Below are 25,891 nucleotides of genomic sequence, written 5' to 3' on the forward strand. Positions count from 1 at the left end.
GAGTGAGGAGATCTTTGCGGGGGTCAGGCTGGAAAGAGGGGGTCCCTCTCTCTGATGTCCTTGTTATGGGGACGATGCATAGAGACCCACATCCATCTCTGTCGGAGTAATGGATACCCTGATCTCTATTTTCAAGCGTCAGAAGGACAGTAGAGCCTTTTCTGAACCCAATAAATTTGCACAGAGATTGGAAAAAAGGGGCATGGAGGCCATGCTCACACCTTAAGTGACAAAATAAAAAGCAGAAGTGGAGGTTGAGGGGGTGCTGAGGTTGGAAGAGGAGCTCTTTTTGAACCTTGGTTAAAGTAGGGGATCAGTCAGGGACAGTTAAGCTTAAGGACTCTGAAATCATTGGTGTCCCACATGCATACACTCTGGCAAGGACACCAGAAAGTTGGAACTGTGAAATCCACTTCTGTTAATGTGGAGTTTACCATTGATACAAAAGTGACAATGTGTCAGAAGTTCTGAAAATGTAAGTTTTAGGAAGCTGTAGGTTTGCTTATATTTTTGATGTGCTTTTAGGCGTAGAATGTAACCTAAACTCATCCCAACTCAATCTTGTGGTTGACATCTAGATCTTTGTTTGTGTGTCGGATTCCTAACAAAATTATTTGGATAACTAAAATTATGGTATAAAATTATTACTACTCAGTCTATTCAGTTAGACATTTTTTTAAAGGTACCAAGTGCTGGATTTTTTTTGTTTTTGTTTCGCTGGCCGATATAACTTAAGACTTTATACCCTTAGATCTAAGAGTTTATACAGATTCCTACTGGCATGGATGCAGCATCTTGCAAAAGCAAATGTTTTTGGTTTCTGATGCCATTGCAGAAATACTCTATTCCAGCAAAAAAGCAACAAAAACACGAACACTCCATACACATACAGAGGATTCCCATACTATTCATAGTGAAAAAAGATTGAATACTACAAGTAGTTTGGCATGCAGATGCGATAGACTTTAACATTTCTAAAATGTTTATATGTAAGGGATAATGTACAGTCAGCCGGTTGATATCACAAAATAAATGCCACGAAGTGTCGTAATGCATCTTATTACAAAACTACTTACCAAATAAATAAATAAAATGAACATGAAACATTGATTTGTTGAAATTATTTTATCAGCTTACTTGTAGAGATCCCACAGCGAACCAAGAAGCAGGAAAGATGACTCGCAATACCTGGATAAGCAGTTGCTATTTAAAGATATCAGACTGCTAAATGCCACCATTGACCAATCAGAATCAAGTATTCCAGACCGATGCATAATAAGTGCATGCTATACTTATCTCTTGTGCCCTTATCGAAAGCATGCCAATGATTACAACTCTTCTGGTTCTTGTTCTTAAAGTTGTCCACCAGTGACCTATTCAAAGATGTCACCCTTGATTTTCCACAACTGAACGTGTCTGATAATATGGGGATTACCGAGTGAGTATTTGGCTGGTCATGTGATCTCAACATGTCAGAGACCATGTAGAATAAAACAGCTTTTTCTCGGCCACTGATATGTCTAGTCTTCATTTTATTAGTGTACATCATTTTAGAAATTTTTGTCAAAAGTAGTATTCAAAAAGTACTATTTAAAAGTACTATTCATTCAAGCCTTTTGTAAATAGATTACTTGGTGCACCTTTAACAAAACCGGTTAAAAAAAACTACTGTTGCTTTGCTAGCCTATTAGAGAGCCTGTCTATTTGTATTCAGTAGAGCAGATTCAAACAAATTACAGTAACACACCTGTTCTGCAGACCTTTCTATGTTACAAAATGGAGCATTTTGTATCTGACATGTTGACCTGTCTGAGCCAGGCTTGCTTTAATTACTTCTCTGTTTGGTGTGCCGTTAAACATTTGCATGATAATTTCTCCCTGCTTTCTGTTGGCTTTGCCAGATTGCTTCAGCGTGAATTGAAATGGCTGCTCCTGCCTTTGCAAACTAGCTAAAATGTAACTCAAAGTGGAAGGGTGTCATTTTTTCGATTTTAAAACACTTTCTTTTTGGTCAACCAATGGCAGAGGGGTAGTGTCTGGGAACACTTGTTTGAAAGCAATCGCTATTTTTGCAGTTCTATTCCGTACCGTAGAAATTAAACACTTCAGCTTTAACCTCAGAGAAAGAACTCTGAAAGAATGCTGACTTCCAAGTATTGGTTTACCCAAAAATGAAAATTATGTCATCATTCACTCACCTTCATGTAGTTCCAGACACATATGAATTTATATTTGTCTGTGCAACATAAAAGAAGAAATTTCGAATAATGGTCTCTCTTTATTATGAAATCAGAGGGATGTATAGACCACTTTTATGATACTTTATGGTGCGTTTGTGTCCTTTTAGGAGCTTGAAATCTTCAGTCCCCATTCATTGTTGTTGCAAGAAAGAAGAGTGACCAGTACATTATTCAAAATTTCTCCTTTATTGTTCCACAGAAGAAAGTCTTTTGGGTTTAAAACAGAATTAAGGTTAGTAATAATGACAGAATGTTTATTTTTGGCTAAACTATCCCTTGAAACATCCTAAACTTATAGCTGTTTGAAAGTCATCTCTTGGGGCTCGCTCTTCTACAGTAGATTGTTTTCATTTTCTGTGTTTTTGCACCGAATACGTTTTTTTTTTTTTTTTTTTTCTGCCGGGTCAATGTCTCTCTCTGAGAATAAGTGTGAGGGGTGAGGAGGGACTCTTTGATGTGGCCTTGTATTTCCTGATAGTACTCGCTGTGCTTATGTGACATTCACGCCCCATCTCACTGCTAGTGATCACTTGTGCAAGCTTTGAGCAGAAAGCGTGCAAGTAATCTTTTAACCGATTCTCATTTTCATTTCTTCAAGATCACATTTACCCTTAACAAAGTGATTTTCCCCTCAAATATTGTAAGTGGGAATTTCCGTTATGCTCAGTCATAGCTGATGAAATTGCTCATTTTCTGTTTTACAGTAATGTGATTCTTAATCTGAAGTTCAGATCTAGATTACGCACTTTAGAGTCCATTTTCCATGGTCACATGTAATAAGATAATTCATTTGTTTCTTTTTCTTTTCTTTTTCTCTCTCTCCCTTCTAAGAACAAGAACACTGATTTATTTGCCTATAGACTTTAGTCAAGGTAGTTGCCATATTTAATTTGACTTAACCGAAAATGAGGCTGTGAGAATAAAGAAATATTCCAGGTTCAATTAAAGTTAAGCACAATCTACAGAATTTGAGGCATAATGTTGATTACCACAAAAAATAATTTCGACTTAATCCTCTTTTTCTTAAAAAAAAAAAAAAGAAAAAAAAAAAAGAAAAAATAGAGGTTACAGTGAGGCTCTTACAATAGAAGTGAATCGGGCCAATCTTTGAAGGCTGTAAAGGCTCTTGTGTTGGTATAATTTATAAAAACACTTCTACTTTTAATTCTACTGTTAAAGTAGAATTTGTGTATTATTTGAGCTGTAAAGTTATTTATATTGTTCTTTTTACGGTCGTTTTAGGGTTTATGGCATTATGTCTTCATGGCAACGAAGTTGTGAAATTAGATATAACTTTAAACAAAAATGTTAGTAACTGAATTTATCACTCTAGAATTATGTTAACATGCACATTGTTTAGGTCTTGTGGCTATACTTTTGAAACTGATTATTTTAACATTTATGGATTGGCCCCATTCACTTTCGTTGTAAGTAACTCAGATTTCTTATTTTTTTAAAGAAAAGCATGGTCAAAATGAACGTTTGTGGTAATCAACATTATGCCACAGATGCTGTCGATTGAGCTTAACTTTTATTGAACCCGTAATATACCTTTAGGTGACAAGATCACATTTAATTTTCACAACCTATGCTTCCAGAAGTGTCTTCGGGAAATTTTTTGTAAAGACGGCTTTTCAGTGTTTTGTCGACTGAACAGTCGACACACAGGCACACAGCAATTACACATATTGGGTCTCATTCATGAAACAAGATCTGAAAACATTTCTGTGTAAATCATTCACAAACAATTCTTGCATAAATTGTGGCATTGAACAGATATCCGTGTAAATCATTCTTAAACGATTCTTACAAAAATTGTTGCATTTCTGTGAAAATCATTAATAAATAATTCTTACTAAAAATGTCACATTAAACAAATTTCTATGTAAATCATACATAAACCTTTCTTGCGTAAAGTGTTGTATTGAACCAATTTTTGTAGTAATCATTCATAAGCCATTCTTACTAAAATTTTGCATTCAACTTATTTCTCTGTAAATCATTCAGTAATCATTCTTTAAGATGTAAGAATTTTACTAATCAAACAAATTTGTGTAAATCATGAATAAACCATTCTTTCATAATTTTCGAATTAAACTATTTTCTTTGTAAATTGTTCATAAACCATTCTTACATACACTACCAGTCAAAAGTTTTGAAACACTTGCCTGAAATGTTTCCCATGATCTTAAAAATCTTTTGATATGAAGGCGTATGCTTACATTTTTGAAATTAGTTTTGTAGACAAAAATATAATTGTGCCAACATATTAATTTAATTACAAAACTAAAAATTAATAAAAAAATAAAAAAGTTTTTGAAATTGATGACTTGGACCAAATAATAAAGGAAAGCAGCCAATAAGTGCCCAACATAGATGGGAACCCCTTCAATACTGTTTAAAAAGCATCCCAGGGTGATACCTCAAGAAGTTGGTTGAGAAAATGTCAAGAGTACATGTCTGCAAATTCTAGGCAAAGGGTGACTACTTTGAAGATGCTAAAATATAACACAGTTTTGATTTATTTTGGATTCACAACATAATTCCCATATTTCCATTTATGTTATTCCTTAGTTTTGATGACTTTACTATTATTCTAAAATGTGAAAAAAAAAAATTATAATAAAGAATGAGTTTTTCAAAACTTTTGACCGGTAGTGTATATTGTCAAATTAAACAAATGTTTTCATAAATTGTTCATAAACCGTTTGTGCATACATAAATTGTCAAATTTAATTTCTTTGTAAATTGTTCATGAATCATTCTTGCATAAATTGTTGCATCAAACTAATTTCTGTGTAAAGCATGAATAAACCATGCTTTCATAAATCGTCGAATGCAACAAATTATGTTTTCATCATTCATAAACCATTCTTGCGTAAATTGTCACATCAAACGAATTTTTGTAACTCATTCAATGGTATTGAATTTTTTCTTTTTTGTAAATTAGTCACAAAAACATTTGTGCGTAAATTTTCATATTGAATGATTTGCACAAAAATTAGTTGTACTTTTCTAAGGGCCTCACAACCACGTTTTTGCTTGCATCAAAGTAAACATGGTGTCTACCTTGACTGAGAACCATGGCATCTCTTCAGGTTTGGCAAAAAAACAAAAAACAAAAATAAAAATAGTTTTTGTGTATGTGTCTCTGCAGATCCCCCAGGTTACAGATGGAGAGACTACGGTGCCCTGGCTGTTATCTTGATGGGAATGGCCTTTGGCTTCCATCATCTTTACCGGGTATGTGTCTGTGTGCTACCAGAATCCTCTATTCTCAAAATGTGTTTATAATACTGAGAACTCAAGCCTTTCCACTTATTCGTGTTTTTTCGTGACTGTGTTGCATTGAGATCAAGCATGGTAAGCCCAGAGCTGAATGGATCACTGTGGTTAGTCAATCTGTCAAACGTCATCAGTATAAGCTCACCTTAACCCCTAGATCTCTTCTCTCTTTTCCCTTTAGGAAAAACCCAGCATCGCTACTCACACTGCCCTCTAAATACACTTTAAATTACCACATGATTTTGTACATGGGCACAGATGGGTGTATGGGCTTGTGTGAAGGAGAGACGCCGTTTCTAGGTTACTGTAAACCCACAGTGCCCACAGGGGCATGTGGACTCCATTACTGTTTTATAAGAGAAGCAAAATGGAGCGCTGGCCCCTGAGAGAGCATTTGCAGTGATGGAAGATACGGAAGTCCCATGATGTCATGATTAGGGTGCTTTTTTTGTATGTACAGCGGAGTAAAACTATGCTTTTTTCTGCACTTGGCCTCTTCAGTCACTCACTCTGCTACTCTCAGAACACGGGTCTATAAAGCCAGTGTCCCCATTTACAGTAGCCTACATGACTGCTGTTATTAATGTGAGGCTCAACCCTGTGTCATTGTAACAAAGAATGTCACATTTTCAGTTGACAAGAGTTGGTGTGTGAAAATATAGTCCTACTCTTAAAAATCTGCTCTTTTAAGAATGTGCAATAGCACATCAACTCCCTCACTGTTTCGTTTTCTTTTTTAACTCATTCTCATCACTAATAACATCGCTTGTACTGTACTTAAAGGGATAGTTCACCCAAAAATTAAAATTCTCTCATCATTTACTCACCCTCATGCCATTCCAGATGTGTATGACTTCTTTTCATCTGCTGAACTCAAATTAAGGTTTGTAGAAGAATTTCTGTATGCCCATACAATGCAAGTGAATGGTTGCCAAAATTTTGAAGCTCCAAAAATCACAGAAGTCATCATTAAAGTAATACATAAAACTCTAGTGGTTAAATCCATGTCTTCAGAAGTGATGTGATAGGTGTGGTTGAGAAACAGATCAATATTTAAGTCCTTTTTTTACTAAAAATTCTCCTCCCTGCCCAGTCAATCTCCACTTTAACTTTCACTTTCACATTCTTCTCCTTGTTTTTTTGGTTATTCACATTCTTCATGCATATCGCCCCCTACTGGGCAAGGAGAAGAATTTCTAGCAAAAAAGGACTTAAATATTGATCTGTTTCTCTTCCACTCCTATCATATCACTTTTGAAGATATGGATTAAAACACTGGAGTCGTATGGGTTTCTTTTATACTGCATTTATGTACTTTTGGAGCTTCATTTTTTTTTTACCCTTTTACTTGCATTGTGGGGACTTAAAGAGCTTAAATATTTTTCTAAAAATCTTCGTTTGTGTTCTGCAGAAGAAAGTCATACACACATGGGATAGCATGAGGGTGAGTAAAAAATGAGAGAATTTCCATTTTTGGGTGAACTATCCCTTTAAGGATATGGATTTGCACAAACCCCTTTATTGAATTTCAGTGTGTAACTCACCCAGCACTGTTTGTGCTATGGACATGAGTGATGACTCAGATCATGCGACTTGTTGAGAGAAGTTGTACTGTTACTTTTCTAGGCAATCAAATCTATGATTTTAACCTGGCATATGATAAAACAGGCAGGGGGAAAAATCCCATAAAATTACCTTGAAAGAGTGAAAATAGCCATATTAAGGGGCCAAAATATCACAGAGATTTAAGGGTGGGCACTTTGACTTGAACCAGTAAGCATCTACCTGGCAACACATAGCAATGCCCTGACAACCACCCACAACACCTCTGCATTGTGTTAGCTACTTTTGCCCAGGCAAACACCACTCACTTTTCCTTCAGAACATCTAACTGTCCTGATCTTTTTACTTTTTCTTTCCTTGTAACACTCTCTCTCACTCAGTCTTCCTCTCTCTGAATACACACACACACACACACACAGTCTGTGGTTCTCCAGTCCTCCGTGTGCCTCTCTGCTGATTGCGGGCTCTGTGCCCATGGCTGTGGTTGCGGGGAGGTGCTGTTCCCCGGTGCGAGAGCTCTCACTGCTGTCATGTCAAAGAAATGGCTCAACGGTGCCACCATATGCCGCGTCCTCCTCCTCCCCTTTATTTATGCTATAGAGCACATTGTAAACACCGCTCACAGCAGCACTCTTATTAGCTACCCTGGTGTTGACACTCATTTCGAATTTTCAACTTAAAAGTGTTTATTACTTATGCCGGTGTCAACAACGCTTGCGCTGTTGTGAAAACCTGTTAAGACCAACTGTTTTCCAGACGGAGTGCCTGTGCATGCATGTTATGCTTTACAGCACCCAGCTATTCACCAAATGCCATGTTAATCTCCCTCTCTATGCACCATTTGTTTGTTTAGGGAACCAAATCAGCATGTGCATTTGGAAATGAAAAAAAGAGATGCCGTGAGAGTCGAGCGGAAACGCTAGCCACCTGACCTTTGGTGCTTATTCTCAGTGTTTGGAGATGTTATTCTAAAAGGCTTAAACTCTGACAAGCAATTGTCCTCAGAAGGTGGCATATTCAAATGGAGAAGCCGGCCTGTGGGCTAAAAGATTTAATGATGTTGAACCCAGAGTCATGCCCCGATGCTTAATTTTTGGCCTCGGTGTCAGCTATTGAGGCAAATTGCTCAGGATGAAGTGAGAAAACCACAAGACTTTTGAGAGGTTTTTAAAAAAGAAAAAGCTCCTCTTTCTTTTAGCATGAATGCAGGCCTATTATAATTCATAGAATGATGTTTCCACTGTTGCCAAACATAGTACTGAACCCTGCAACGAAGCACAAACATTAGAATTGTACAATTACTTTTAGTTTTTTCTCTGTTCACCAATACAGTAAATGTAGTAAACAACATTTAAAGACCCCATGACAAACGCAGTTTACTTTAGCCTACTTTGTTTATGTGATTACTGTTTTAACAGGAAGCTTTGGTGAGACATTGTAGGGCTGTTTTTTTAGTAGCCTATAGGCTTTAGTTTCTTCACAGCCATGAACTGTGATTTGCTAGTTGATAGTTGACTGTAGGTGATATTGCAAGGACATTCTCATTCTACAGAGCATTTGATTGGACAAAAATCTGTCTGGTGCAAAATGAGTCATCAATATTTTTGGTCAGTGTTCTGGCACAATAACACTGTAAATGTAAATGCGCATATCTGATAAAAGTGAATTTTTTCAACGTTTAGGGTACAGTAGCATATACTAGATGCCTCAAAGGAAAACTCATAGACTAAAAGCCATAAAACTCTATTTATTTCATGGGGTCTTTATCCAAGGCATTATAGGAACAAAAGAAGCCTTCAGTGAGGTTTTTGTTGAGTTTTGGTTGGCTAATAGATTAGCCCTTTGTTTGCCACCATGTAGCGGCAGAGCGTGTCTCAGTCCGTGGGCCTGTTTACACTGTTCCTGAGTGGAATTCTAATAGCTTGCCATGTTTTTAATTGCAGAAATACATCCTTCCCCTCATTATGGGCAGCAAAGAGGACAAGAAACATCTGCAGAGGATCGAGAGCAACATTGCGGATATGAATGGCACTCTGACACAGACAGGTGAAGATTAATATCTTCATCACTTTTTCCTCAACATTTTACTTCATTTATCTGTCACCAAAATCTGCTCACATTTTACAAATGACGGTCCTGTCATTTCGCTTTAATTTGAAATTGCTTGTTTACTGTCAGCTCAGCTTCAATTAATTACGTTTTGCTGAAAAGCTCTTAACCTCAGAATATTAATGAGGGGAAGAGAAATGACAGCGTGTTTTTTTTTTTTTTTTTGCCTTAACTGCATGGCAAGAAAGTTCATTTTAATTTTCGCCGTGGTGGTGTGGCTCCCCGGTTGAGCCCGGAGCGCTCTGGTGATTAAGTGTGCGGTGACAGGTGCGTTTCCCGCCTTGGACAGGTGAGGAATCTGAGCTAGGCTGTCAGAGAGGAATGCCTCTTCTCCTCCTCCTCTCTACTCCCCCTTCACATCCCCCACTCTTGCCCGCCACACAGCCGGTGTAATTAAACATCCCAGCAACCATGAAAGCGGGACACTTCCCGAAGAAACTTTGGCTCGTTAGTGCCACAATCGACTTGCAGCTGGGTGGCTCTTTATAGGAGAGTTTTTTGTTCTAAAGACAAGACAGGTGCAATGCAATTTATGATGTAAATGTGTCGTTTTCAGCAGTCTAAAAAAATGAATACGGTTTTTACTGAGAAAAAAAAAATGTTTGAAATCTTCAAAATAATTATACACTAAAACGTATTCAAATTATAAGGCAAATATATTATTACTTGCTGGTTACACCACATCACATTTGTAGAGCCTTTAAATCAACTTTTATGTTGAAAATGTTTAAAACACTTCAAAAAGTAATAAAAACCAACACAAACAGAAATCTTACATTTCGAAGAACTGGGCACAAGCATTTTAAACTAGATTTTTAAGAAATTTTCCTTTTCATCCTTATTTGTTATTGCCCCACATTTGTGTTTTCACAGCTGGCTGCTTTTCTCCAGTCTTTCAAAATTTCTTTTTTGATACACTTAAATGTAAGGAAAGTGTTAGTGAAAGGAAAATATTTTATTGCCTTATGGTTAAAACCATTTACATTTTTAGGGTTATTAAATATGTATTTGTTGAAAATCATTAAAAAGTTTTTTTTGTTTGTTTTTTTCTTTCAAAAATGAATTTAATGAACACAAATACAAAGATTTTATTTCAAAGACCTTGCTACATGTGTTTTTTTTCCATTTCATCATCTCTTACATCCTTCTTCACATCCTTACATTTAAGAGGTGTTCACAATCAACTGTTTTTCTCCAGTCTCTTAAAATGTCATAAAGATTAAATCCTCATTTCTAGGTACAATAGATGGCACATATCTTAAAATCTAATTTTATTTAGTTCTACTAAGATTTCTGGGTGAGTTTTTCCTCCCAGCCTAGTCAGATACCACAAACGTTTGAATTTGAAGAATTTAGTGAACTGCCCATTAGAGTTGGATATGTAACACAGTATGTAAAAGTGAAATAGTACATGCAAAGCAGGCACTGATTAATTACAATAGACATAAGATTTTGTTCCTGTTATCGTTGGTAAAATAGATAGACATTGACAGAGCAAACTGGCTGTTAAACTGTATTGATTTTGGCTTATAAAACCATGGGAATAATATTGATCTATGACACCTGTTCACATGTTATGCATTGTTTTTATTATCCAAGAGATTGAAGCAAGCAGATGTGGGGTAGATAATGATAAAGGCAAGTAGGACTTTTACAAAGATGATTTTAGTAGGCTGCGTATCTCCACGTAATCTTATCTTCCCAAGCTTTTGTTTTCTGGTTTGGGAGGCTTACCAAAAGGCCAATCAATTGTGAGCCATAGCGTGCCAGCTTCATGTGGCTTTCGTTATCTGATTACCAAATGAGCCTCTTCATTGCCATTTTGGTTCTTATATGCAAAAAAAAAACAACAACAACAAAAATAAAATCCCTCCTTTGTATTATGCTTCCTGTCTTGCTCTTATTTTATTTGGTTTTAGCAGGATTCCTGTTTTGTTCAGCATCGCATTCAGATGATAAAAGAGTATTTACATTGTTCTAGTCTCAAACTGCTTTTCATATTTCCTCTGTGAAACACTTGTTCCTGGCTATGTATTTTTTTCCCCTTTCTCTTACTCCCTCTTTCTGCAACTTGTTTTCTCCTGGAAGAGGAGAACCGTACCTATCCCCAGTCACTCAGTCAGTCACGCTCCTGATCTAATTTGCTGTGGCTGCAGTAGACAAGTTGCTATTGTAGTTAATGACTGTTTCAGTTAACTGTTTGGGAGAGGGTTGCAATTACAGAGTGAGTTTCCCTCTCTTCTCACAACGTGAGTAATAGCAACTGACTGCCGCTCTTGCCAATTGCCCACACTCCTTTGTTAAAGTTTGTGTATTTTTCTAGTGCCAAGCGCATTGGAGTGATGGATTCCTTTGAATGTTGCTCCATTGCTTCCGCAGCTTTTGAGTGTAGGCCTTGACTCACATTATGATCTTTCCACTCGCAATTAATGAACAGGTCTTGCAAACACTTCATCGTACACTCTCGCACGTGCAGACAGTAATGATATTGTGCTAGCTGTTTGGTCTCTTTGTCTGTGGAGAGCATATTGGTGACCAGCTGGCCAATAAAGCCACAGACTGGCCAGGACCTATGTAGTGTACATTATATTGAGGTATTTACTGAATAATTTACGCTGAACACACTGTCTACCTCCTCACAGCAGCTGTGAAGCCACTAGCAGGATCTCAAATTCACCCAATAGTTTTCTCCAAAGAGAGGGTTGTTGGAAACCCGAGCCTCACTAAATGGAAGCATTGTTTCTCGTGTTTTGAGTCTGGAGCGAATGTGTGCTGGGTTTAGAGCTTTGGTACAGTTGGTGCTCATTCTTAATGTCATATCCCAGGAATTGCTGTGGTTGACATAGACTGTGGTGGCATTCATGCTCGGTAGATGATTTTCTAGGCCTTTTAGCCATTTTTAAATGATAGTACAGAACTGATGAGAAATGACAAGGACAAGTGAGGGTAATGGGTTCAGGAAATGTTGCAAACTGGATTCAAATTCATGTCTCCCACCTGAGCACCATGGCTCAATGACCACTAAGCCTTTGAATTCTTTAGGCTGCTTCCTAAGAACACAACTCTGCATGAACCCAGACCTAGAAATAGAATCTACAATAAAAAGTGAATCTATATCTAGAAAATAAAATTAAGAGCTTTTTGTTTTATAACAATCCTTAAAGTAAAAGTTCAACTCAAAATGAAAAATCAGTCATCATTTACTCACCCTCGTGTCATTTCAATCCCTTATGATGAGATATTTTGCTGTACATGAGAGCTACCTTTTTCAAAATAATGAACTCAAAAATGACAAAAAATGTCAAACAACTCGTTCGTTTTATTCTCGTTCGCCAAGTCATCTACAGCCATATACGTTTTTTTTTTTTTTTTTTTGCTTTATTCACTGAGACCATGAAAAAAAAGTATGTGAACAATGTTTTCCTCCACCAAAAACGGAATGTTTCAAAAATGCTCTTTATTACATACTTTGGAAAACTATGACATGTGGATGCTGAAAGCAGAGTATTCAAACTAAAACAGATTAGTGTGAATGTGGCTTAGTCTTCCTCTCAGCCATAGTTCTCAAAGCTCATTCGTGTTCGCGTATATTAAAAAATGTTGCACCAAGATGCGTCACACCAGGCTTGACGTCATTTACGAAATCTCTTGTTTCTAATGCAGTCATTTCTAAGGACTGGTTTGTACCATCATTATTACCCACATTTCAGTAAGAAAGAGAGTTTATTATCTCTTCTTCCTTAAGCAGTAAATCTTTCATCCTTTTTGGCTGACTTTGCCATTGTTACAGGTCACCCAATAAGATAGACAAAGGTTGTTAGAGGAAGAAACAGAGAGTGAAAAGGCTGTTTCTATGAAAGGAGAGCCCTGAAACCACACGCTGGAGAGCCAGCAGTCGGCAGCTAATAATATCTGCTGATGTTAATCCAATTAGAGTTGATTTAACACTTTACAGAGCATGATTTATAGAGGCGTTTATTGGTTTTCTGTAACATAATCAGTTTGGAAACTTAATGCATTGTTTGGGAATGCATGTGTGACTGGAATCAGGGTGAGAGCAACTTGTGCTCTGGGTTATTTGAAATGATATCCCCATTAATAACACCAACTCTGGCCCTGCCACAGCTGTTTTTCTTGGGCTTTCTCTAATCCTCGGGACCAACACAAACTGACAATAATTCAATCTTTAGAGAGGATGGAAAATGAGCTGTATTTAGTAAGATTAGTGAGGACAGTAGTGTCTAGCCCTGCTGCCTCCCAAATGAGTGGCTTTTTTTCCATCTTGTTGATTGTTTGGAGACTTTGATAGAGCCAGCGTTTCAAAACCATACTAATGGAGGTTAAGAGACTGTGATTTGATATAAGAGCAGACATCAGTGATTAATCTTGTACAAATAGTGGTGTCTAATATTACTGATTGAGCTGAAGGCTAAATAAAAGAGAAAACGATTGTGTGTTGATCGACAGTAATGGTTGCAAACAAACAGACATGTGGATTTGCACTGGATCTCAATTAAAGCTGCAGTTTTCATGCTTTTGGGGCTTTGGTAATTGTTTAGGGTATAGTGTAATCTGCATGTGTGTGTTTTTGAATGCAGTCACCCAGTTGCAGATGACCCTGGCTTCGGTGCAAGAACTGCTGGTCCAGCAACAGAAGAAGATACAGGAGTTGTCACAAGAGCTGGCTAATTCACAGGTAATCACACACACACACATGTACAAGCTCCTTACATTGACATAAAGGGACATTTCAATGTCATTATTTACTCACCCTAATGTCATTCCAAATCCGTATTACTTATATATTTTGCATAATTTCCAGAGTGCTAGTTTGGTGGGGCTGGTGAGCCCCAAAAAAGACAAATACAAACCATAAAAGTTAGATCTTCAGAAGCTATGTAATTGCTAGGGACAGACCAAAATTTAAGTTGTAATTCACTGTTAATCAGTTGTAATCTTACCCTCTGCTGCAGCTCTCAAATGTTAAACATAATTGGTTATTGCATGTCTCGTCACTGACCTCAAACGTGTTGCGTCTTCACATGCCATATTTGAATTGAACGAGACCACGAATGAGATTAAAGAGCTGCGACAGAAGGCAAGACGTTTGGAGAAAACAACTTAAATGTTGGTCTGTCCTTTACACAAAGCAATTGTGTTCTGCAAAATATCTTCTTTTGTGTTCCTGTGAAAAAAGAAAGTCAAATGGGTTTTGAATTGCACAATGGTGAGTAAATGATAACAGGTTTTTAATATTCAGGGGTTACCTTCTGTCCAGTTGTAGTTGCAGTAAATTACCATATGGAGAGTTAAAGTAACATTTTGGCTCAATTCAACAGATCATACAAGCAAGAATTCCTCCAGTTTTTGTCATTCTTCTCATAACACACCAAGTGTAAAGAAAGAATGAGATACATTAGGAATTCTCTAGAACTGTGTTTGTGACAATGATAGCCGGCAAAACATTTATTTTTACATTTTCCTTTCAATGTTCTTTGTTGCACAAGGATCATAAGACATAAATATTTCACATGCATTACCTAAGCACCATCAAGCAACATAATCAACAGGAAAGAAATGCATGAATTGCCTTTTATTCTCTGAAATCTCGCCTTTGGTACACTAAGAGGGTGTAGCTAACATGTGAAAAGGAAACATCAAAAAAGAAAACAGTCTGCAGGAATTTAGTTGTCGAGAAATAGTTGCATTCCATTGTGTCATCTCAGAGATATCATGAATGATAGCCAACACTTGCTGTGTTGATCTGCTGAGTTTAAATAAAGCCCTCAGTGTGCATTTACGAAAGGACCTTAGCGGCACTCAGTTTCAGGGGCACAGCCTCTAAAAAACAAGGCCACTTTGATCTTAAAACAACACAGGGCATTTTTCAGTGACACTGAGACTGATGCTTCACCCTGATGTGAATATTAGTGTTGACAGAGCTCATATGAGATTCAGAAGAGAACAATGTGCATTGGCAGGACAAGGCATGTCATGGGAGCTCCATAAAGAACATGTACGACCATCTCCGGAATGCTTAAGCAAGCCATCCAGGGACAGGAAGTGAACTCACGTTGCCACCCCCTCCTGATCTCTCCTCTGCCTGTCATTGCCTTCTGCTATTTTCAGCTGGGATGAGACCTCATTTAACCCCACCCAATCAGCAACTAAAGGTGTAAATGTTTCTTTCTGAGAGACTGTTGAAACAGTGCATTTGATTTTAGACGCTTGTAAGAAGTTGAATCATCTGATAGCATTGTTTGCTCTCCTGGTCTCATAAAATCATTTATCAGTTATTATACCTACATTTTTGATGAAATATTTATACATGGTTCGTTGTACTTGTCGTGGCAGTTTCCTGGTGAAATGAACACTAGAGGCACTACAACAACCACAACTTTTATTCCCTAAAACAGAAGATGATCAGTTCATAAACACTTATTCTTCGCTCTGTTCTTCACACAGTGCTATCATATGACATCTAAAAACTTTTACAAAAATGCATAACTTGTAAGACGATACATTTTAACGTTTGCCTTACATCAGTGTTTCCCAACATTTTTTCAGTCATGGCAAAGGGGGAAATACCTTTCAATCTTGGCAAATACCTTTAACAAATACTTTAACAGGTAGGTAAAAGGATAGTTCACCCAAAAATGAAAATGTTCTCATGATTACTCGACCATATGTTGTTCCAAGCCTATAGGAATTTCTCGCTTCTGTGAAACACAAAAGGAGTTGTTAGGCTGAATTCACTATTCACTTTCATTCATCTTTTTTCCATACATTAAAAGTGAATGGTGACTGAGACTAGCAGTTTGCCTAACATCTCCTTTTGATTTCCATGGATGAAAGAAAGTCATATGGGTTTGTAAAAACATGAAGGTGAGTAAGTGATGACAGAATTTTCATTTTGGGGTCAACTACTCCTTTAAGTGTTCAGTGGTATGCTTTTTAATAAGTCAATGCTTTCCCATTTAAAGTTCACAAAATGCACTGAAAATTAACAGATGAAATCCTGAGAAAAAGAGGGGAACTTGCTACTAAAATTCTTATGTTTATTGAAAATAGGTAATTTTCTATATATCATCTTATTATCTATCTTTATTATAGGCTACATATCATTATGCATGTACTGTATATTATTAATAATATAGTATCTATATTATGTAAATCGTTACACAGGCCTACTTATTAAAATGATTCACAAGGTAGAGAAATACCTGTATTGGTCAGATGGAAATGGGAGTTGTATTATGTGTTTAACAGGATGATGAAGTAGTCTGTTTTAAGCATTTCCCTTTACCTTGCTGCTGTTCTGGTAGCATTTGACACATTTCTGCCTTTGTTGTCAAAGGAGCTGTAATATGAGCGAGCACCTTGATGTGACAAGGCAAGACTAGATCACTCCAATGTTGTGAGCTTGCAGTGTAGACAGCTCCATTTATTATAAACAGGAGCGATTGTTTTATCACGTCAGTGGCTTGCAGAGACACGGTATAGCAGTGCGCAGCTCACAGCTCACTGCAGGCTCGTCAAACGTCCAGTGAGCTGCGGAATGCTGTGCGTGCGCGCGAGAGAGACGGAGCATTATTATTTTTATTAGAATTATTATTATTATTACTTGTTACTATTGACAAATGTATGATATTCGTTTTTTTATGTATATATGCATTTTTGGATTTTAGAATCGTTTTTACACGGCACCCCTGATCTCGCCAGGCCACCCAGGGAAGGTTAACTGATAGAACATTGAACTTGCGATGCAAAGGACCAGGGTACGAGTCCAGAAGAACATGCAAGTCGACACGTGAGCTGAAAGTGTCATAGAAGGACAAGAAAATGATGTGGTTGCTTCAGCAATTGTGCATTTCATGTCACATTTTCTTTTAATATCATTACTGTATCTGTTAGGTAGGGAAAACCTGTTACGGTAGGGAAGTAGGTTTTGTAAAACTCAATTGAGCATTAACCTTAAAAACCTTATCTGTTTAGGAGAAATTTAACTTGCTTTTAGTGCCACACTGTGGACAATTCACCAAGAAAATGCTGCGTGTAATGAACCACATAATCTCATTTTTCAAAAATGATGCCACAGTCACGTAATCCAGGCTGGCCTCGTTTTAGTTTAGACAACCTCAAGTTGTCGCACCATGACGCAACACTAACAATTTCTAGTGTAGACATGGTCAACAACAAAATAAAAAGAAGAATGCACATGCATGCTTGGGAAAACAAATGAACAGATCAATAAGGATAGAAAGCAAAATGTATATGAGACAAGTTCTCATCTTTGATGTTTGTCTGTTATGGCAGCACTGATTTGTTGGTTATATCGAATGCTAATTTAATGCATAATGGTGTCATTATCTCAGAAGAATGCTCCTCATGATGATAAGGCCTTCAGATACTTGATAGATTATAAGCACATACTGTAATTTCAAAATGAATAGGCGTCTGAAGGAAGTTGCTGCTAGAAACACGTCGGCATACCTCAAAATGTGAAACTCTATGCATTTTGTATCTTACGATACTGCAGGGAAAAAAAGCACTTTGGAATAGCAACTGAGGGCATGTTTTATGTCCACAGCTTGTTACGCACTTGGGTGTTTCACTGAAGCATCTGGATCTTGTAGGAAAACATATGCAAACACATCTGGCCCTTCACAAGTTGAAGTGAAAATATGAATCTCCCACCCTTCTGAAGTTTGTCAGAAGTGCAGACTCACCACTGCGTTTCACCCCCCAGTATAGAGTACTTACATTTCCATACTGAAGTTCACCATACATAAACTGACTTGGCAAAAAAAGTATGACTGTATCTGAAAACTGAAGGCAGTATATGGGAGTAGGAAGGCCACAAGGCACGTACAAATCCAGTGTTCGTTTCACATCCTGTCTACTAAGATGCCTCCATCTGGTTGGTTTTTGAAAGCAGCATAAATATATTCTTTGCTGCCTATGATATCACACATTCATATGAATTTCACAATCCAAATTTTTTTTATTAATGTATTTTTTTTCAGTGTTTGACTCAATTTCTACAGAGAAAAATTGCATTTTAGTCACTAAATATTTGCTTTGTTATCTCTAAAACTCAATTAAATTTTTTTGTAGAGCATTAAACAAGATGTTCAGGGTTCCCACTGTAATGAAAAAATGGGGGTGCTCTGTGGGGGCCATGACATCTGTTGCAGGGCTCCCTGTTCTTCTATTCTAATCTTTTCTATTTGCAAAAGTAATGTTTGGGAGTCTAACATTTATATTTCGTATTGACACACTAAAGCTGAAGATATAAATAACCATCTTAAGACAAATGCTTTTGTGAAACATCTTATGTACCTAAGACCTTTGCACAGTACTGTAGCTCTCTTAAGTGGAATCTCTATAAAATGATTTTTATTTACATACTATTGGAAAAGTCATGGAAATTCATTGGTCAAATGTTGAGGGAACCCTGGATGTTAGTGTGCCTTGGAAACCTGTTTGAAATCACTTTTCTTAAGAGGCGTAGTACCTTCATAAACAAAATATTACCTGTGAAGTCATTGACTGACTGGGTAGCGAGGCAGCAAGGCCTTATGTTTAGAACGCAGCCAGTATATCTTAAGTGCACCTCACTCATTGAAAAGACACACCTCTTTTATACACCTTACAGATAAATACAGCCACATCGATCTATTGTTCAAAACACTTTGAGCCATCATCCGCAACAGCTGCCTAAAGTCAAGGAGATATGGAATTTTCTCTGTCAAATTGAAGATTTAATTAAAAAGCACAAGCTTCATTTGTCATGAGTGCCTTGCTGGAAAGCTGTAGTGTATACACTATAAAGTATTCTTCACATCAAAACACCCATTAAACAAATCATCAAGTCTACTTAGCGGTGATCTTAAATTTTGTTTTGAGAGATACGGGGCCGTTGTCTAGAGCCATATGGGAAATTCGGAAATTATTTTCAGGTCCGGAGTGCATATGAGATTAAGAACACGTGTTTGGCTGTGTGTCATTTTCAGTATGTGTTTTTCAGAGCTGCCTTTTTGGGGTTTTCCACTCTGAACAGAATGCGCCAAGCTTGTCAATTAAACCCTTTAATGTGGAAATGTGTATTTAACCCAAAACACATGGCAACTCCTGTTTCTTCATCTGCTAAGTAAACATGTCTTATACTTTCAAAACCACACAAGTGTAGTATGTGCTGTCCTGTGAGCGCATTGGGCCTGTTTCTATGTACCAGTTGCACTGTGAATGTTTGCACACAAAAACCTTTTCTTTTGTCATTTCTATGGATGGGCTCCATGCTTCCATATATTTCCTTGTTCTATTCCACAGTTATTTAAGCTGTTATTCAAATATCGACTGATAAAGTCTTTGTAAACTGATACAAGAATTCCGTTGTACCTGTAGTAGTAGTGAATATTTTTTAGTAGTGTGAATTTTAATGCTTTGTATATATCAAAATACTCAAGTACATTTCATTTGATAAAAATGACTGTACTTTGGTTGTCTGTTTGTATCCACAGTCAATATATTTTTAAAAGAGCATTTTTGTTATTAGAGCATAAGTATATTACAATTGCTTATGCTTGCTGTTGGGAATTTAAACAACCACTAACCCTGAGTATTTAACTACATTTATTTTATATTTGTGCTACCGACATAAATTGAATCTCTAATTTTCAATTTTCAGTTTTGTTGAGGACAAGTGGGCGATTACTTCCTTAGCATTCTGACAGTTTTTGCATGACGGACAATAAATTGTGTGAAAAAATCCCAATGACTTGTATTAAAGGAGGGACTTTATATTACCCTTTAACCTGAATATAGTTGCATAGAATTCTCACTTTTTTGGCAAAACTCCTTGTTCTCCTTTAATACTGTTAAATATTGTATCACAAGGTAAACATTAATTTTTTTACTTCAGCCTCCACATCTACTAGTTGACTTATTGAGTGTAATTATTGTGCTGTTTTAATCCAGCGATAGCTGTCTTTAATAGTGGCTGCTCACAGAATGTTAGGAGCTCTTTGATATATATTTTTTTCACCACAGAAAGGCCTGCCACTGAGAGAGTGAATAAACAGGCTCAAATAAATTGTACCAGTGTTTTCACCGGAAACGCTCCCTTGGGATTTATTTTCGAGCTGATTCCACCATAAATATACAAGCAATACACAGTGGAAATAGTATCTGAGAGATAGACGCAGTGAATTCATTTGCATTCTGACATTTCTTAACTTGCCTTGTTAAGATATTATCTGTTGTTAATGGTCTGCAGACATTTACTTTAATGTATTCCATGTTTGACTGCTGCTGTACATCTTGCTCTTCTACTCTGTGTGTGCGGATACCTCTCTTTGTATGGCATGCTCCACCTCCTTAAATAATTACCCAGACTATAGAGAACCTTTGTTCACACTTAAGAAGTTGATGAACCCTGATCACACTGTACTGACCCCATTGACTAGATGGCTGCTCACATAGTCAAAGACATGCAGAGAAAGGCCTTTAGCAATTAAACGGTCATCATTGAACACTGTGGGGGGAAACTGCTAAAAATGAATTCCACCTGTGGATAGCAGCAGCCTTTTTCTTTTTTTTTAAGGGGGCACCAGTGGCAATCCTGGCTCAGTTAGTGCCCTATTGACATGATAAGACACTTTTTAACAACTTAGTAGCTCTTTATGCATCTGTACTGTACATCTTGTTAGTTTCGCTGTACAGTTTTGATTTAGCATGCAAGTTGACCTAGGTTCAAATCCTAATCTACTATATAATTTTTTTAAATAATGTTTAACATAAATTGCTTTTAATGAATTGCTATTTTGAGTGCTAGGTTGTGGATGATGCAGTAGACTACTGTGATCTGGCATGGCAAAACCATGTTTTTTGCGATTAACACCGTGTCCTCACCAGATGCAATGCAACAAGATTCCAGCGACAAACAATTTGTCTGTCCACAGTGAACATGATAAAACTGCAGTGCAGCACAATCACAGCCAATAGAAACATTTTTGATGTTTACCGTATAGTTATGAGGAGCGAAATCTTGGATCAATGAGATTTAGGGTTGGGCAAGGATACCCAGGACCACGCCACAGAAATAGAAGTCAAGCGATTGACAAAAAATATGTTGTTTGGCGCTTGCCGCTCTTGCATCTGGTTTGGACAAAAACATGGTACCATTTATCACTTGTCGTTTTATTGCATCTTGTCTGGTTATGATGTAAGGAGCAATGAGCCTACTTTACATCTAATTTACATTAAATTGGGGGGTATAAATTAGTAAAGTTTATAGTGTGTTTTTGATTTTCCCAGAAATGTTGAATTATTTCCACTGTTTTGACTTGTTGATATGATGTAGGGCTACATCCTATGACGTTGGTTATCCAATCTGTTACACGCATATGTGAACTCTTCAAAAACCTGTTGAAATGCCGTTTATGCATTTTCACGGCCACGTAAGCCCCATTTTGTAAGAGAAACCTAGGTGTGGTAAACTGCTTTCTCTTAGTTGGTGTAAAAGTGGCGTAAGGAAACCAGCATTCACGTTTACAGTACATGGCGTTTCAGAAAGCCGCTTTCTGCAAATATCCTGGAATAAATTGTTTTCTTAAGTGCATGGAAATGGAGAGTGAATAAGATGCACCTTTTTAAGCCGAAATACCGCTGTACAAAAAAGGTGACATGATGCAGTAGTTCGAGTTCTCTCAACAACTGTCTCAATAACATTGCTTTGTTTTGAGAAAGCGGTAAAAGTGCACACACCTGAGCCTTATAATGTCTTACACCTGTTTCTAATTGCAGTAAGCATTGGGGAGAGCGATATAAAGGGACCACGCCAGAGACGAGGGAGAGATAGCTACGTGTCTGAAAGAGACTGTGTAGAATTTAAGCTAAAGATTGTTGCGCTGAAAAGCCCTTTAAGTTTGTTTATTAAAGCTATACCTTTGAGTTTGAAGAATCCAGTTCCCTGTGTCATTACATTCACCAAATGCAAAAAATTTTGTTGAGAGATCTACTAATTTCTTGTTCAGCCAACTATCAATTTGCAATACGAGAACTTTTATTTTGTCACCATTTCAATCTTAAATATGGTTTTAAATTACTTTTACATTAAGTTAACTGCAATATTTGCCTCTCTTGCAAGGCAAGGCAGTACAATTGTTTGACATGGACACCCAATAGACCTCAACCCTTAACACACACACCTCAATAACTGTGACAATAAACAAACCTCATTAAGTTAAAAGAGAAGCTCTTAAAATTACCACACAACAATCGACTAACAGTGGCAATGAAAAACAATGATAGCAGCTTAGATAAAGTCAGCAAACAGCAAAAAATAAGATTGCAATGCATGCTGGGAAATCGCAAATCAGTAACATTGTGCAATATGAAATAGTTTCTTCAGATAACTCTGCTAGGTTAGTTGGGACAACATTTGGGGGAAGGGAATATTGTTGGTCTAACGTGTTCTTATGTAGATGCGAAGTTATTCACATTTTGTAGTATTTGTGACTCAAAATCCTGCGTAAGCTGGATACAATTTAATTTAAATTAAATAAGTGGAGCAACTATTTAGTGAATTTATCCGTGTGTGTGTGTGTGTGTGTGTGTGTTCGATTCACAAAATGACTGTGTGAACGTCAAATACCAGTGGCTGGAATGTGTGTTGTAGCCTCTGTTAAAATATTATTTAGATTAAGCGAAAATAAGCGAGAGACACATTCCAGCCTTATTATGTGGGTGCCGTTGGGAGTGTGGGATTAAGATGGCCATAATGAGTTGAGGCCTGTAATAAGGGTGTCTTCACCAGGCCTAATGCGCTCAGCTCGGATCAGATGTTCCCTCTTCGAAAACGCCACGCTTATCGGAGGGCTTTAGGAGCAGAGAGAAAAAGAAACCCCAGCCTCGTCTTTCCATACTTCCCCACCCCTCACAGTAAATGAGTTTGATCCTTTTCAGATGTTATTCAATTAATTTACTTTAGATTTAATTACATGTGAAAGAGTCCAAGTTATCCCTCTCCTCTAAATAGGGGGTCTCTGCTTTCTAACTAGCCACCTCTGGTGACTCACATGTTCTTAATTACACTTTTCTTTTTCTTTTCCCCCCAGCCCCTTTCCACTTCCTTTTCCTGGTCTCTTTTTCCCCCTTCAGAGGGACAGAAGAACTGTGAGGACTGTTTGTTTGTAGATGGTTCAAAGAGTCAGGTACCGCTGTGACTCAGTGTAGCTGTACAGGAGCGTTATTTCGCCTCTGAACAGGGCTTGAGAGCCTGGATTAATCTGTGAAAGTGCTAGCTTCCCTCATTCAGTTGGGGAACTGAAATGGAGTCAGTTCTCTAACGTTATGATTGCCGTGAACACTCATGGCACTTTTGACAAACAGAGTACAAAAAAAGGTCCTGAAACTATATATTATATGAGCTGTTTTATACTAATCATACATTTGGCAAAATGTTTTTCATTATTGCAACCCTGTTTCCAAAATTTGGGTAAGTGCTTGCATTTTAAAGTCTCATTTGTATGATTTTGCTATTTTCTAGCAATAAACATTACAATTAAATATACAGAATTTATATTAAAAATAAACTTAAGTTTTGGCTAGATGGCTTCGGATCATATGTTGGTTTTTAGTAACTGATAAATTAATATTTTTTGATAAGTTATTCTTACATTCACTTGGATAAAAGTCTTGAAAGAGCTTGAAGAACACAGCCAACATTTACATTTTGTGTCAATATTGAGAAAATGAATAATAAAAGTTGATATTAATTTTTTTTTGTAAAAGGGGACAATCATTCAGTTACAGTGTTCTGCACAAAATGTACAAAAATTACATTTTTGATAAGTTAAAAACGTTAAGACGTCAAAGGTGGTACAACCCAAGGCATCTAAGAAGGTCATGGCCTTTTAGATGGGACAAGCCAAAAGGATTTGGATTTTTTCCTCTAAGCTTAAAAAAAATAAAAATAATAGGAGTGTAAAAAATGCCTCATACAGTACATGAAGGTACAGTGGACAGAGAGTGCTTTGTTGCGTGAAAATACAGTGAATATTTTCTAGTCAGTTTTCTGTGGTACTCTAAATGTAGAGTCCAGACATTTTTTGGTTAGAAGAGTATTTCTTTCTTTTTGAAAATTGATATCAGCCATGTGTCTGTTTGAAAAGAAAAAAAATGATGGATGGATTTTATTATAATTATAATTATTATTATTATTATTATTATTATTTTGCCTTTTATTTTCTTGAAGTCATTTACTATTCAAATGTTTGCTGGCCACTTCAATTGGCGATCACTCCCTTGAGCAATTCATCCCATGGCAAGCAGTTGGTGATAAGGATTCTTTTAATAAAAACCTCTCTGATTTGATGAATACTGCCTTTGTTGTGCCACAGGCCTCTTATCAAACACCTCTGTCCTGCTCAAATCAGCAGCCTGCAATATGTAAAAATATGTAAAAATGGTATGATTAATTCCCCTAGCCTTTTCTGAAAGATCCTGACCTTCTGAGTGAAGAGATAGTTGGGACTCGTCAGTGTAAATGTGGTTTGATATCAGGACTTTGAAGACTTTCATTATCTAAATGACAATTGTTTGATATTTTGGCAGTTTGAATGTGTTAAGTGTTTAATGAATTTAATAACCCGCCAAAATCATATGATAGAAAGATTGCTGAAGACATCAAAGTTTTGTACATGCTGTATGCTAATAACTTATCAGGCCTGACATCAAATAGCCTTTCCACATTCTTGAGCAGATCTTCACCTTTAAAGGCAGTAAGAGTGAATGATAAAAGTGATTTGAAATCATTTAGTTTTTAATTTTTGTCTTTTTAGGCCTCATCTGCCACCAACTGCATGCTGGAGTCTCAGAGCATCAGTGAACTCAAGGCTGAGATTGTGTCTTTGAAAGGGCTTCTTCTCAGCAGGTAACACTGATCCTGCATGTACTGTTTCTAACAGTGGAACTCTAACAAAATACTTTGGTCAGAGTAGGCGGAAAATTTAATTAAATGAAAATGAGTTTTATTGAATTAATTCAACAGTGTCAGTTGTTCTGCTATCAAAACATTGAAAATACATTCCACAAATTTCTAGTGTGAAAAAAAATAATTAGATGTGACCTAGCACCAAATTTTCAGGTGCAGAACTGTATGACTTATTTAAAAGACTTTACCTCTGTCTCGCACAGCCTCGCCTTTGCTTGCATTAAATTATATTGCCGTCTACGTTAGGGAAGCAAGAACAGTTTATTAATCAGAACAGATTCCATTTAAAAAAAAAATCTATAAACAAATTATTTTCATTATAATCTTTCTGTATTATTCTGTAATACCTTCTGAATTTAATGCTGCTGCAGACGGAAGTAGAAAAAAGTTTATCAATGTCCAAATGAGTGAAAATTCTTGTTTTTCACTCAGGGCAGCCAATATTTGTATGTCTCGGGACTGGTCAGCAGATAAATGTGTCTGAAACCGGGCATGTAGCTGAAACCAGCTCATTACTGGTTAATGAGGCCTGATGCATCCAACAGGTTTCCTCAATGCCCCAAGATGGAGTTCGAATCCAGGGTGTGCTGAGTGACTCCAGCCAGGTCTCCTAAGCAACCAAATTGGCCCGGTTGCTAGGGAGGGTAGAGTCACATGGGGTAACCTCCTCGTGGTCGCTGTAATGTGTGGTTCTCGC

The 25,891-nt window shown here is 37.0% G+C and overlaps 1 protein-coding gene across 2 annotated transcripts in view; it reads left to right on the plus strand.

Moving 5' to 3' along the window:
• Positions 1–25,891, plus strand: part of LOC127419172 (peroxisomal membrane protein PEX14-like) — an 83,656-nt gene that overhangs the window by 52,737 nt on the left and 5,028 nt on the right. For both annotated transcript variants that reach the window (XM_051660354.1, XM_051660355.1), the window contains 4 exons: positions 5,398–5,483; positions 9,032–9,134; positions 13,796–13,893; positions 25,043–25,134. In XM_051660354.1, coding sequence (XP_051516314.1) covers positions 5,398–5,483; positions 9,032–9,134; positions 13,796–13,893; positions 25,043–25,134 — 379 coding nt within the window. The remainder of the gene's footprint in view (positions 1–5,397; positions 5,484–9,031; positions 9,135–13,795; positions 13,894–25,042; positions 25,135–25,891) is intronic.

This window comes from Myxocyprinus asiaticus, chromosome 28 (genome assembly GCF_019703515.2).
Source record: "Myxocyprinus asiaticus isolate MX2 ecotype Aquarium Trade chromosome 28, UBuf_Myxa_2, whole genome shotgun sequence".
Lineage (NCBI taxonomy): Eukaryota > Metazoa > Chordata > Actinopteri > Cypriniformes > Catostomidae > Myxocyprinus > Myxocyprinus asiaticus.